Here is a 14,436-nt window from a genome sequence, read left to right on the forward strand (position 1 = left end):
AGAAGATAACAAGAAAGGTATAGTGAAATGTTTAGAATGTGTGTGCAAGGTATGTTCAGCATTAGATCATAGTTGCTGCTATAGTCTAAGCTATATGGGTTATATCCTGCCTAAGATATGACCAGTTGACCACTGTCCAGCTTTCAAACCGTCAGGGCATCTTTCATGCACCCCTACTGATGAGTGGCTCAGAGGCGCATTAAAGAAGCAGGTTGCCAAAAGCGTCTGAGCTTTCTTGCCGAAGTGCACTCCCTCTGCAGGCTTTGTGGAACTGATGGCCGTCTCACGATCCTTCAAAGCTGGGCAGGCAAGTCCCTTTTGTGGAAAGCCTTCCACTACTATTTTTCTGAGGAAAACTGTTTTTTTCTTTAATAATAATATTAATTATTTTAATTAAGTAATATAGTAATAATTATTGTTTAAGCTAGGAAATGTATTTTTGTGGACTGCCATAATTATCTACATCTTTTTATCGAATATTTATTTGTGGGTCAGGAGTTGGTGCTTTTGAGGACCATCAGTAAGGAATGTAACTCAGAAACCTTACTTTGCTCTGCTACCCCCTTTTCAGATGTGTTTGTATGTGTTTAGCCATGGCATCAAGCTCCTCAGTTTTTCCTTTTTCTATCCAAAAGAAGAAGAAAGTTTGCCGAAAGGCTTGGGTGTCAGGCCATCTTTGTCATTGCCTTAGCTGCCAATGGGTGATTCTGCTGTGGCTTAACATGGTTCCTTGGATCTCTCATAGTTGGCTCAGAGACCCTCTAGTATAGCTCCTCATGCAGCCACTGTGAACTGAGAGATAGACACTTCCTCTGTGACTTTAGGGTTGTCCTCACCAGAAAAGGGAAAACCACTTTTGTTGATTTTGAGGGAAGGAGAGGGTGATGTTTTACTGCACTTGATTCTTGGGCTAGTGCCCCTGACTTGAGGTGGTCCTTTTCCATGGGGTCTCTCAGAAAAAGAATCAAAATGTTAAAAATGCCTCTTTTCCTGTTTCATTAACTATGGACTTGCTGAGGTTTGCTAAGGGACTACTTTTTGCCTTTAATGTTTTTAATCCTGTTTGTTCACTGATAACGATTAGGAAAACAATTGATGACAGATTTCTTGCCACTCATTCCCATTCAGAAGATCAGGGACTGAGTGATAAGTGTTTTTCTGTAGTGACTTATCTTCTTGCTGATTCTGATTCTGAGGAAAGTGATTTCCTTCCTGAAGAGGTGTCTTTTATCTGAAACTAAAGATAAAATGAAAGATTTGCTTCAGTGGAAACAAAATGAAATCCCCATTAAACAGCAAAGATAATATGATTTGCCACAAGTGGATTAACAGCTGGTAGCAAGCCTAACCGGCACCTTCTTGCTCGCAAAAGTCTAATAAGTTATACAGAGTAAAAATAAACCCCAGCAGGACAGAAGATCCACAAAAGATGTTTATTGAGCGCTTTCGTTTAGTATAATACAAAACTTCATCAGAATATCTATTAGAAAAACAGACAGACAACTGACTCAACAAAATTTATATGTATGTATATAGATATATATATATATATATATATATATATATATATATATATATATATATATATATATATATATCCCATCATGCACAAGTTAATCAAACAACAATTATGCCTATCCTTCCTACTTAATGGAATATTATCAAAATTAGTAAATAAATATCTATAAATATTGATAATACATTTGATAAAACATAAAAAGGCTTAAAACTTCATAACATCCTATCTAAACTAAAACATATATATATATATATATATATATATATATATATATACACACACATTTCTAACATACATTTAAATGATTAAATGAATAAACAAATAACTACATGAAGCCATCAGCTTTTAACCTAAGAATAGAACCAATTGATACATTCTTATTTAGCCCTGGTTGTTGGGTGGCATTAGTTTTCAATTGCCACGTCAACTCTAATAATTCTAAAAAATCATTTTTAGGACCCCCTCTGTCATTCAAAAACACCTGCTCCAAAATTGTAAAACTAAAATAATGCCCATTTTCCATGATATGTGAGGCAAGGGTGTTTTTTTCATCCTTCTTTTTAATGTCATAGTAATACTGACATCATTGACATGAGATTTGTGATTTCATGGATTATAGAAATGGAAACACCAATTTTCTGTGTTTGACAGGTAAATGGTCAGCATCAAACATAGAGTTTTTAGATGTTAACATTATCAATGAAAATACAACTATACAGACACAGCCGTACAGAAAGGAATGTAGAAAAAATTATATATTACATCATACCAGCATGCACCCGCCACATATTTATAATAATATAGTCAAAGGGCAAGTTCTGAGAATATCTAGATTAACTAGTAAGGAATCTATATTCCATGAAACTGTTGAAATGATGCATGGGGAATTTAAAGAAAGGGGATATAGAGAAGAAGAAACTGAATTGCTTTTTCACGAAGACATTGTTAAGAGAGCTTCTAAATATAGAATGTTTTCTACATTCCTTTCTGTAAGATTACAATATGAACCTTCTTTATGTGAGGCAGAGCACCTCGCTGGCCTTGTTCAAGAGAAATCTTGACCAATGGATGGGAGATCGCAGATATACCCCAGGGATTACCTCAGTGTCACTGCTCGACAGAGGCACAGCAAAATAATGGGTATAGTTCCCCATACTAAAGGGGTGGCGTAAGCCACAAAACTATGGGCTAGGCTTGTAAATGCCCTCGGGCAGATAGCCTAGTATGAACCTATGAACCTATGAACCTAAAGGGAAACCTTGTATATGCTCTCAACATAAAGAAGTGAACACACAAACAAAAGACAGGAACATGACCTATATGAATAAACCAGTAATTTCATTTACAAACAATAACAAGAAGATTAAAGATGTTTTTATTAATAATTGGAACATATTAACAGTAGATGAAAAATTGAGTGCCATGGTAGGAGAACATCCCAGATTTACCTATAAAAATATGAAATCATTGAAACACATGTTGTGTTATGAAAAGAATGAAAAACAAACACAAGATCTATCAGAAAAGGAACTTTTGCTTGCAGGAGCTGCAATCAATGTCCCTTTATGTTAAATGGCCAGAAGTTTGTACATCCAGAGACAGGAAAGGAATATGAGTTTAATAGTTATGCTGACTGCAGAACACAAGCTCTGATTTACCTTGCTATTTGTGGTAAATGCAACTCGTTCTATGTAGGAATGACAAATAGAACCTTAAGGGAATGAGTGAAAGAACATATTTAGGCAATAAATAGGGAGGACGAAAATAATGCGTTAGCAAAACATATCATAAACAAAGGCACATTACATAGTTTCAAATTCATGGTATTAGAAATGATACATAGGAATGCTAGGCTAGGGAATTATAAGAATTATACAGAGCAGAGAGAAATGAGATCAATATTAAGATTACAAGCAGATAGAGGGCTAGGCTCATTGATAAGGTGTCCATGGGACCCTTTCTAGCAGCTAAGGATCTTAAACATTAGAAAACACATAAGTATTATATAGGCATTAATATATGTGTTCGATGTATGTTATTTCATGTATTTATTTCTAAGAATGTTTTCATATTTTTGATAAAACTTATGATAAATATACATTAGTATTGTCTGTTTATGTATATACACACAGTTTCTATCAGGTATGGTTGTATATACATGAAATATGTAGTGCTGAAGTATAGATGCACAGTTTATATACAACAGTTTATACTTCATACGTAAGGATAAATGAATAGTTATATGCCATATTTTTATGACGCTATCCATAAAAAGATGTTATAATTCATGACAAAGTTATCCAACAAATTTAAAAAGTTTTTTAAAGTTTTTTATGTGTATATATAGTTCTCAATATATATGGATTCATCAATACACGGTTATCAGATTCTTATATATATTCTTTGTGTGTGTGTATATATATATGTATATATATATATATATATATATATATATATATATATATATATATTATTTATACACTTTTATAAATGTGAGATTATTATATTTTTTAAAATGCTTTAAAAATGTTTTAAAAATGTTTATAATGAATTATCCACAAGATTTTTGATTAACTATATTATTTTCATTCAATATTTATGCGCTGAATAGTGATTGGCTTGCCAATGAAATGTTAAAGCTTTTTAAATGGTAACAATTAAGTCAACAGTTAATAGTCTCATGAAGCATTCCCTTTGAATGGGAAAGCGCTTACTGAATTTCAAGTCTTTAGCGTTGTTTGGATTGTTTTTTCATTTTATTTCTAATAAATAGTCGGCTTCTTATTGTAGTGTTTTGGCTTCCTGTTTCAGTATTTATAGCTGTTACAGTGGTAATTTGGTCTTTGGAACATCGCCTAAAAAAAGGCACTATAAGGCTGGCAAGAGCCTTAACCAGTATCCGGAAACTGAGGTGACAGATGCAGGCCATATCTGGCAAAGCATCAAGGTCTGTCAGTCATGTCATCCCAAGCAGATAGATACTGGATCCCTTTAGAATGACACCAGAAACTCAGCCAGTTGTTGAAGTGAATAATTTTCTGCTTGTACTGCGGTATCATTCTGGGTGATGGTCGGATACTTCTCAGGGCTAGGGTTATACCTGGCTGGGCCATATAATCCAAGAGTTCTTCCATGTCTCTTTTCATGTAGTCCAGAGGGGTGCATATCAGGTCACTCACACCCACATGGACATTGACAGAGTCATACTTGTACTTGTTATGGAGTGACCTGAGTGCATGTGTTATGTGTCGGATTCTGGCACCTGACAGACAGCTGACTGTTACCTTCTCCTTATTCAGCCTAGTGAGTGGGACATCAGTGTGCCTCACTATCTTGTCACCTATGATCAGTGAATTGGGCAAGCTGTTTTGCCTTGGGGGCTTAGGTTGAGGGGCGCAATGTGTAGGTGAGCTATTTGTCTTGTGGTTTGTGCTGTGTTGGGGTGGTCGAGTTGTTTCTGTCTTAGAGGTCTCTGCTGTTTGGTTAGATTTCTATTGAGAGCCTCCGCTAAGGTGAGTTTGTGGTTTGTGTTTTTATGTGAGAGCTGTGATGGTGGGTGTTGTGGAGAGCTGTGTGTTGCATTTGGTGTGGTGCATGTGTTGACCTTCTCCTTTTGACCAGCTGTTCCGGTCTTGGCTTGATAGTGCCTGGTATCCAATTTGAATATAGAAGTGCATCTCTCACAAGTCTGAGTGTTGGGAGGTAACAGGAGAGGGTTGTCTGTGTACATGAGGCAGTTGCTACACTGCCTCAGAATGACCAAGTTCACCGGGTTAATAGGAGAAAGCACATGGAACTGACCTTTAGACATGCCAGGAGGGATGGTCATTATTACTAAGTACTGGAGCTGTTTCCTTATATATACCTTTTACAGAAAAAATGTCACTCAAGGTGTCTGAGTCTGTACAGAGGACTTCCAAACACTTGAGGGGAAACTAATGCATAGAGCCTGCAAATTTAAGGATGAAGTATTTAGGCAGATATTCTGAAGTTAGAAATAAATCAAGCAGTACTTACTGAAAAATAAAGAATTAGCTTGTCAAGAATGATAAAAAGAGGGGAGTCGCATGAATGGCTACTGACTGGCTACTACTAATGTTGGTCTCAGCACAGCTTCACTCTGTTGGGGTACAGTACTCCTTTGCTTCTTCTCTCATCAGAAGCAAAAAGTTAGCACCAGTCCCAGGAAGAGAAGCAGGCCACGGCCTGTTTGGTGATCCAAAGTCTTGTCCCACATGATGCAAGGGTCTGCTGGCTTGTAGCCTTTTTCTGGTAGATGCCTCGAATAGCAACCAGACCAATCAGGTACGTTAAGCACCGACACTCACTCTCCAACCAGAAAGAGTCTGGAATCAATGCACTGTGCTCCTACTCTCACCAGGATCTGAATATAAGTACAGATTCCAAGCTGTCACCTATAAAACAGTTAAGCTTTCTGGTGATCTGCACTCTCCAGGAAATAATGTAAATGCACTTCTTCTCTCGCCAGGAGAAAACAGAAGCACTAATCCCAAGAAGACTACTGAGAGGCGAATGTGGGCTCTCCAGTAACTGGTGATCTTGCAATAGATGCTTAAATGTAAGATGAAAAAATGGTTTATCCTAAACACTACAGTGTGCACTGGAGGAGTTAGATGTGAAAGTAGGTAACGAGCTTTACCAGTCTAAAAAGTTAAGTTTTAGTGGAGAGTCACTATTTTTAAAATATCAAGATAGATTGAAAGGGGGCGGTAACTTTTGTATTCTGGTACTATGGAATACAGTAGGATGGCCAATAAATTTAAATAGATGAAGGTGAGTGATTTCACAAAATGATAATTTTGTGCTTACTCACATCAGACATTAAAAGCAGAGAGGAAATGAGAAATATGGTCAAATTAACATAAAGGGCAGGCTACTAGAAAGACAGTGGTGTTTAATAACACAACAGTAACTGGGTGGCAGGGTGAGAAAATGTTCTGTCTGACTCTCAAGAGACCGAGCTGTGGTCTCCCTTCAAGTTTTAACATGCAGGTAAAAAAAAGAATACAAATAAAACGCTGTGTAAAGAAAACAAATCACAGTATACAGAATAGAAAAAGGCACTAAAGTAATACAAAATACAACAAAAAAAAGCAAACTAACCTTTCCCTCACATAAAAGTGTAGCAGAATCTGGGTGAGCCTTTCCAGTAAAGCTCTGAAATGTTTTATTTTACCCCTTAAATAGAAGGTTTAGTTCCTAGCTCCACCCCCTCAGTTCACAGATGGTTAACCTTAACTGACCTGTTCTAACTTATGTGTGACTCCTTAAGTGACCTGTTCTAATTTCTGACTCACAAAAGTCAGAGCTGTGGTCTCTTTTCAAGTTTTAATATGCAGTTAAAAGCAGAAACAAGTAAAACTCAGTGTAAAAGAAATCAAATCACAGTATACAAAATAGAAAAAAGGCAATAAATTAATACAAAATACAACAAATAAAAAGCAAACTACCCTTTTTCCTCACAGCTAACTGTAGCAGACTCTGGGTGAGCCTTTCCAGTAAAGCTACTAAACATATGGTAAATGCCAATCCCATTCCTTCTGACAAGGATGTGAAAGCTTTTGATAGATTTATGAAGAAAGTTTAATCTTATGCCACTTCAACTTTCAAAGTTCTGTATTGCCAGGCTCATTACCACAATTCTTACAGGCCTCTTTTGCTAGCATGATTACGTTAACTGTTAATCTTCCTCCTTCAGAGGTTAATATTTCACTGAATTCCTTAACTGTGTCTGCTTCAAAAGTAACCAAACACTCCTTAAAATCTTATTATTTTTTAAAATCTTATTTTCCTGCTGCTTCTGTTGGATCAGTTATGGGAAGATTTGCATGGTCACATTCTCAAAACTTATCAGACAAATAACAAAAAAAAAAAATTCCCAAAACAAAGCAGAAATAAACCTAAAAATAATCTAGGGTTGCCACCAGCATAATGTCACTGGAAACTTTTTCTTGAATAAAATCATTGAGCGCTATAGTTCCCACTGTATCATGGAACTTCGTCAGAATGCAGCCACACAGATCAACACCTGTTTAAATATATGTCAGTTAGCAACATGATCCAACATTAATTACACAATCAATAACTTATTAACAAACTTATAATTAGGCCAACACCACTCTCTATTCTAAATCATCTCGAGGCAACTTCTGTTTATATTTTGTAATAGTCTTACAGTGATTTTGTACATCTGAAAAAATCTTGTGAAAGTTTTCTTAATACGAGACAAAAACAGTAAATTCTTAGTCTCCCCTTGCAAATTTTTAATTTCCTCATCAAGCTCCTTCATCCACCTTTCATTGTCTCTCACCATTAATTTAATCAAATCTATTCAAGTGTGATCAAAGAATGGAAACAGAGCCGTAATTACCGCATTTCGGTATTTATATGCCATTAGGCCTTTTGGTACTCTTTGTGCCGAAATACTGTCGAGAAAAAAGCATTGTCTAACTGAAGCCCCAGGTATTATTTCAGCAACTTTTCACATTTAAATAACTTTTCTTTTAATGTTGATAATTGTGTTGTATTCGGCCTTCCATGTGCTGATATGAAGGTAAAAGATTTCTGAAACCAGGCATTTAAATCGATGCTTCTTGTGATGTTGCACTGGTGGCAAGGATTAGTTAATAAAATTTACCAGAGGATGTTAAAACATAAATTTAATATCTCTGCTAGGTGAACTTGTTTTATTTGGCCCTTCTACTGCTGAGTTCCTAAAGCAATTTGATAAAAGAGGGAACCTCATTCAGGGGGATATGTGAATTTTCAACCCTACTTTTCTAAGTTCAGTAAAAACTTTCCTTTTAATTCAGGACCCTTTTTAAGAAACAAATTAAGCAATCTCAGCAAAGTTCAAACAAAACGAATTTTAAAAAGCAGTGGCAAGGAGTCTCAAACAAAAAATGAGGAGCCCCCAGAGCAAAGGACAGTTCAAAAAAAGTCAAAATGACTACTTCCCCCTTCAAACTGTCTCTCCACTCCCAACAGCAGCATTACCACCAGCCTGGCAGTCCTCTAAATTATCCCTTAGTCTAGGCCTCCATCTTAAGTAGATCAGTTTCCCTCCTTTCAAAACAAAGAAATTCTGCTGTAGAAATCCTTGTAAGCAAGCCAGGAAAAAGGATGCTTTCTCATTTTCATGCATGGGAATGTTTATGTATGCTTTTCTCCCCTTTCCACTGATACCCAACGTTCTTCTAAAAATCAGAAGGATCCTCTGAAGATAGTAATGATGACTCCCTTTTGGCCCAGTCAGCAATGCTGCTCCCTTCTTTTGAAATTGGCCAAGGACAATTATCACAGGCTTCCAACAGACTGGATCTGCTCACACAAGGCAGGGATTGTTTGATACACCCCAGCCTGAAATCATTTTAGTTGACTACCCAGATATTAGAGTTTTAATAACCTTTAAGCACTTTTTTTCCTGAGGATGTGCAGCAAGTACTAAAGGAGGTTAAAAACCTTCTACTAGAAAATCATGTATATTTAAGTGAAAGAGGAACAGCTTTTTGAGTTGGTGCCATGCTAATAACCAGGACCTTTTTAAGTCTGTAATGCCTTTTGTTTTAGATTATTTGTGTGACTTCTGATCGCTTAGCATTTGTTACTCATCTATCAAGATTCATTTTTCGTCTCTTTTTGCTTGTCTGTCCTTAGATCCTTCCCCTTTATACTGTCCCCAAGTCAAGCAGGTTTTGAAAGGGGCTTTACATATCTATTCACTCAGGAAACAGATGACTCCTCCTTGGGATTTTAATTTTGTGTTTGACACACTAAATTTGTTCATTCTAGCTTCTGTGGCTGATTTAAGATTTTTGACTTTAAAAACTGTGTTATTTGTTGCACTGACTAATGCAAGAATGATATCATCTGAGTTGCATGCTCTTATGGTGAGTCAATCCTAACTCATTTTCCACAAGGACAAGGTTGTTTGAGGACAGATCCTTCTTTTCAGCCTAAAGTAGTTTCAAATTTTACATTTTATTACTCTTCCTGTATTCTTTTATAGAACTTAAAAAAGAGGGAGAGAGAATCTTACATACTCTGGATGTCCACAGACAGCTCAGATACTGCTTGGACAGAACAGAATCCTCCAGTAATGCCAGTTAGATGTTCGTTTTCTATGAATATGTAAAAAAAAAAAAAAAAAAAAAGACATCCAGTGTCAAAGCAGACGGTTTCTAGATGGTTGTCTCATGCCATTTCTTTTTGATGTTCTCATCATAACAAGTCACTTTTAAGCAGAGTCTAGGCTATCTTTACTAGGACTTCAGCTTCTGTTGTGCCTTTTTAAAAAGGAGTGAACTCTATAAATATTCTTGAGGCAACAACTTGGTCCCATGTACATAATTTCACAAAGCAATAAAACTGGTCCTGAGCTGGCTTTGCAAAGACCATTCTTCAGGGGACTCCTGTTTTCGTAACTATTCCTCTGCCCTATATAATCCTAAAATTTGATAATCTGCCTTTACAGCTTCAGCAGCTGCACCAGTGATCTAATGTTGAGCATAGTACAGTTGTGCAAGGAAACTTACCACAGCAGTAGATGTTCTGATTAGATCACTGTTGCAGTAGCTGCCCCCTCCCTCCATCCCCCTTGTTTCTGTTTTAGGTTTATTGCAATGGTGTGGAATCACATATGTGTATACTCCTTGTGTGTGTGTGTGTGTGTGTGTGTGTGTGTGTGTGGGGTTATGTTTGCATGTTTACACATGCATATACACTGGATGTAAAAAGTGTACACACTCCTGTTAAAATGCCAGGTTTTTGTGATATAAAAAAAATGAGACCACAATAAATTATTTCAAAAATGTTTCCACCTTTAATGTGACCTATACTCTGTACAATTCAATTGAAAACAAACAAATCTGTTAGCGGAAAAATATAAAAAATGTACAATAAGCTGGTTGCATAAGTGTGTACACCCTTAAAGTAATACTTTGTTGAAGCACCTTTTGATTTAATTACAGCATTCAGTCTTCATGAGTACACACCTGCCATCACTTAAATAGATTCTGATTAACAACAAACAAAGTTCAGCTATCCTAGTAGGATTTTCCTGACATTTTCTCAGTTGCCTGCTACAGCAAAAGCCATTGATCTCATTGTTGAAAAGTATCAGTCAGGAGAAGGGTACAAAAATTGGATATACCATGGATCAGTTCCACTTCACAATATCGAATTACTGAAAACTCGAACTTCATATGGTCAAGACCATATGATCGAGTTTTCAGTAACTCGAAATTAGGAAATGGAATAAAAAAAAAAAACACTTCGTTTCTGCAGGGGGACAAGCCCCCCTGCAACCCCCACACCCACCTACTTAAATATACCAACTTTGAGATTGCACTACAGTGGGGAAAAGGGAAATCTCCCATTCCGCGCTGTATGCAGAAACACAGAACGGGAGATCTCCCATTTCCTCGCTATAGTGCGATCATGGAGATATATTTAAATAGAGGGGGTGCAGGGGGGCTTGCCCCCCTGCAGAAACAATGTGTTTAAGGGTTTTTTTTTTTTATTCCACTTCCTAATTTCGAGTTACTGAAAACTCAATCATATGGTCTCGACCATATGAAGTTCGGGTTTTCAGTAATTCGATATTGTGAAGTGGAACCCATGGAACACAGTGAAGACAGTCATCAAAAAGTGGAGAAAATATGGGACAGCAGTGATGTTGCAAAGAACTGGACATCTTTCCAAAATTGATTAAAAGACAAGACGAAAACTGGTCAGGGAGGCTGCCAAGAGACCTACAGCAACACTATAGGAACTGCAGGAATTTCTGGCAAGTACTGGTTGTGTACTACATGTGACAACAATCTCCCGTATTCTCCATATGTCTGGACTATGGGGTAGAGTTGCAAGACGGAAGCATTTTCTTACACAGAAAAAGATCCAGGCCTGGCTAAATTTTACAAAACAATACATCAAGTCCCCCAAAGCATGTGGGAAAATGTGTTATGGTATGATGAGACCAAGGTTGAACGTTTTAGCCAAAATTCCAAAAGGTACATTTGGTGCAGAAACAACACTTCGCATCACCAAAAGAACACCATCCCCATGCTGAAGCATGGTGGTGGCAGTATCATGCTTTGGGGGTTGCTGTTCTTCAGCTGGAGCTGGGGCTATAGTTAAGGTGGAGGTAATTATGAACAGTTCCAAATACCAGTTACTTTTGGCCCCAAATCTTCAGGCTTCTGCTAGAAAGCTGAAGATGAAGAGGAATTTCACCTTTCAACACGACATTGACCCCAAACATACATACAAATCAACAAAAGAATGGCTTCACCAGAAAAATATTAAACTTTTGGAATGGTCCAGCCAGAGCCTAGACCTAAATCCAATAGAAAATCTGTGGGGTGACCTGAAGAGGGCTGTGCACAAGAGATGCCCTCACAATCTGACAGACTTGGAGCACTTGTGCAAAGAAGAGTGGGCAAATATTGCTAAGTCAGGATGTGCCATGCTGATAGACTCCTACCCAGGAAGCCTGAATGCTGTAATTAAATCAAAAGGTGCTTCAACAAAGTATTCGTTTAAGGGTGTGCACACTTATGCAACCAGCTTATTGTATGTTTTTTATATTTTCCCCCAACAGATTTGTTTGTTTTTCATTTGAATTGTACAGGATATAGGTCATGTTAAAGGTGGGAAAAGTTTTGAAATGATTTATTGTGGTCTCATTTTTTTGTCACAAAAGCCTGGCATTTTAACAGGGGTGTGTACACTTTTTATATCTGCTGTGTGTGTGTGTGTGTGTGTGTGTGTGTGTGTGTGTGTGTATATATATATATATATATATATATATATAATAATACACACACACACACACACACACACACACACACACACATATATATATATATATATATATATGTATGATACACACACACACACACACACACATATATATATATATATATATATATATATATATATATATATATACACACACACACACACACACACATATATATATATTTTTTTTTTGTGCTTGTGTTATTTTTCCCTAGTCTGTACCTTTCAGAGCTGTAGCCTTCCTTCTTCAAGCAAGAAAGTTCTGAAACATTTTGTGCCCTAACTGCTGCTTTTGTGAAATTTAGGGCAAATGGAAGGTGCCATCAAGCTTTGAAAGTTGGCCTGTGGTCATATCACTCATATCCTAGATAGGATATAACTCGTAAAACCTTAGGCTACTGCAGTAGTGATATATTAGACAATATTCTGTTATGGTAAGTGTATTTAACAACTTCACTTTGCAATGAAAACTCAGGAAAAAACATTTAATTGCAACACTGACTTAGCTATGAAACAGAATAGAGTGGATATTGTGAAACAGACACCTGAAGAAGTATTAATCTGCTTAAACAAGTCTGTCCAAATAAACCTTGTGTTTTAGAAATTCAAAGCACTACAGGTGATTTTTGTCAAAAGTCTAATTTTTTTTAATTATCTTTTCTATTTAGTGTACATGTAGCAGTGACATGGTAAAAATATCTATGGATACGTTTGTCAAAACATTTCAGCCAAAGAGGTACCAACTTTGGAAGCAAGGAAAAGATATATGCACAATTAATCATTCATTACCAACTCCTGAGTCAACACCTGAGTTGAAGGCATGGCTTCGAAGAAGAAAGAGATCCAAGGCACATTCTGAACGGTACATAGATATGTCTTTTCATTTTGCAGTTTTGATAACGTTATCCTTGTGGCAGTCTTACTTTAATACTGTTTATTGGGAGGAAGACCAAAAGTAATGGCAAAGTGCTAAAAGATCTTCACATGTCATGTTAATTTCTTTCTGTACTATGGCAACAGCTCCATTGTTCAGGTAGTTGGTTACAGGGTGCATACCGGACTTATGAGTAACACTGACACTTCCATCACTGGTCATTCTGCTAAGGATCCTCGTTTTGAAGGCGCTCCTTTGATTTAGGACTCTGATTTGTATGAGTCGGATCAGTCTGGTTCTTCTGATGATGAACAGATGTAGGTACCCTAAAAGAGATGTTTTCTTTTTCCCAAATGTTGACTAGATCTAGAGATGTATTTCCTGGGGGTTATCTTCAGCTTCCCCCAAGATTAAAAGAATTTATGATGTCTTGGAGTATGAGGACCCAGCCATTAAGACATTCCCTCCATTAATCCCGTCACTGGATGATGTCTCCAAGAAAGCTTGCAGTTCCCTTCTTTTTATTGAGGCTTTGCTTAAGAAATTGTTGAAATTTAGGGTATGCTCAGTCTTGCCTGGTCTTCAAGCCTGTTTGTCTGCGGACACCTCTTGGGAGTCCCAGGTGACTTTTGCTAACTAGAAGATCCTGTCTTCTTACCTGGTGCCTTAAGACAAAATAGGAAAATTGCAAGAATCTCATTGAAGAAAGCTGGAGCAGTCCAGCATGGTACCTTTTAAACTGTTTAACTATTAGTGTTTTATGTGGAAGTTTGTGTTGAGATACATGAACAGTTTAAATGAATTGACTGCATTGTTCCCTGCAGAACAAAAGGTCTGTGTGGTGCAATAAGCTCATTCCTTATCACTGTTGCCGTAATCTTTATATTTGAGGTATCCTGCCGGGGATAGCCTAATTTCCAGCCAGCATTCATAGGTTCATACTAGGCTATCTGCCCTAGGGCATTTATAATCCTAGTCAGAGTGTGTTTGGCTTTCGCCACCCATTTTAAAATAATTTTGCTATGCCCTTTTTCGAGGTTAGTATACTGTGCCTCTGTCTAACAGTGACACAGAAGTGATACCCGGGGTAAACCTATGATCTCCCATCCACTCATCAAGATTCCTCTTGAAGAGAGTCAATGAGGGACTCTGCCTAACCTGGACTGGGATTTTATTCCAGAGTGAAGGGAGCCTCTGGGTTATGAATTTGTCCCTCCAGCAT

At 37.1% G+C, this 14,436-nt stretch overlaps 1 protein-coding gene across 6 annotated transcripts in view; it reads left to right on the top strand.

Annotated features, from left to right (window-relative positions):
• Window positions 1-14,436, top strand: part of KDM4C (lysine demethylase 4C) — a 3,520,425-nt gene that overhangs the window by 1,770,338 nt on the left and 1,735,651 nt on the right. For all 6 annotated transcript variants that reach the window (XM_044061093.1, XM_044061091.1, XM_044061094.1 and 3 more), the window contains exon 9: window positions 13,009-13,202. In XM_044061093.1, the coding sequence (XP_043917028.1) occupies window positions 13,009-13,202 (194 nt within the window). The remainder of the gene's footprint in view (window positions 1-13,008; window positions 13,203-14,436) is intronic.

Source organism: Protopterus annectens, chromosome 2.part0, assembly GCF_019279795.1.
Source record: "Protopterus annectens isolate FY-2018-M chromosome 2.part0, PAN1.0, whole genome shotgun sequence".
In the NCBI taxonomy this organism is placed as follows: domain Eukaryota; kingdom Metazoa; phylum Chordata; order Ceratodontiformes; family Protopteridae; genus Protopterus; species Protopterus annectens.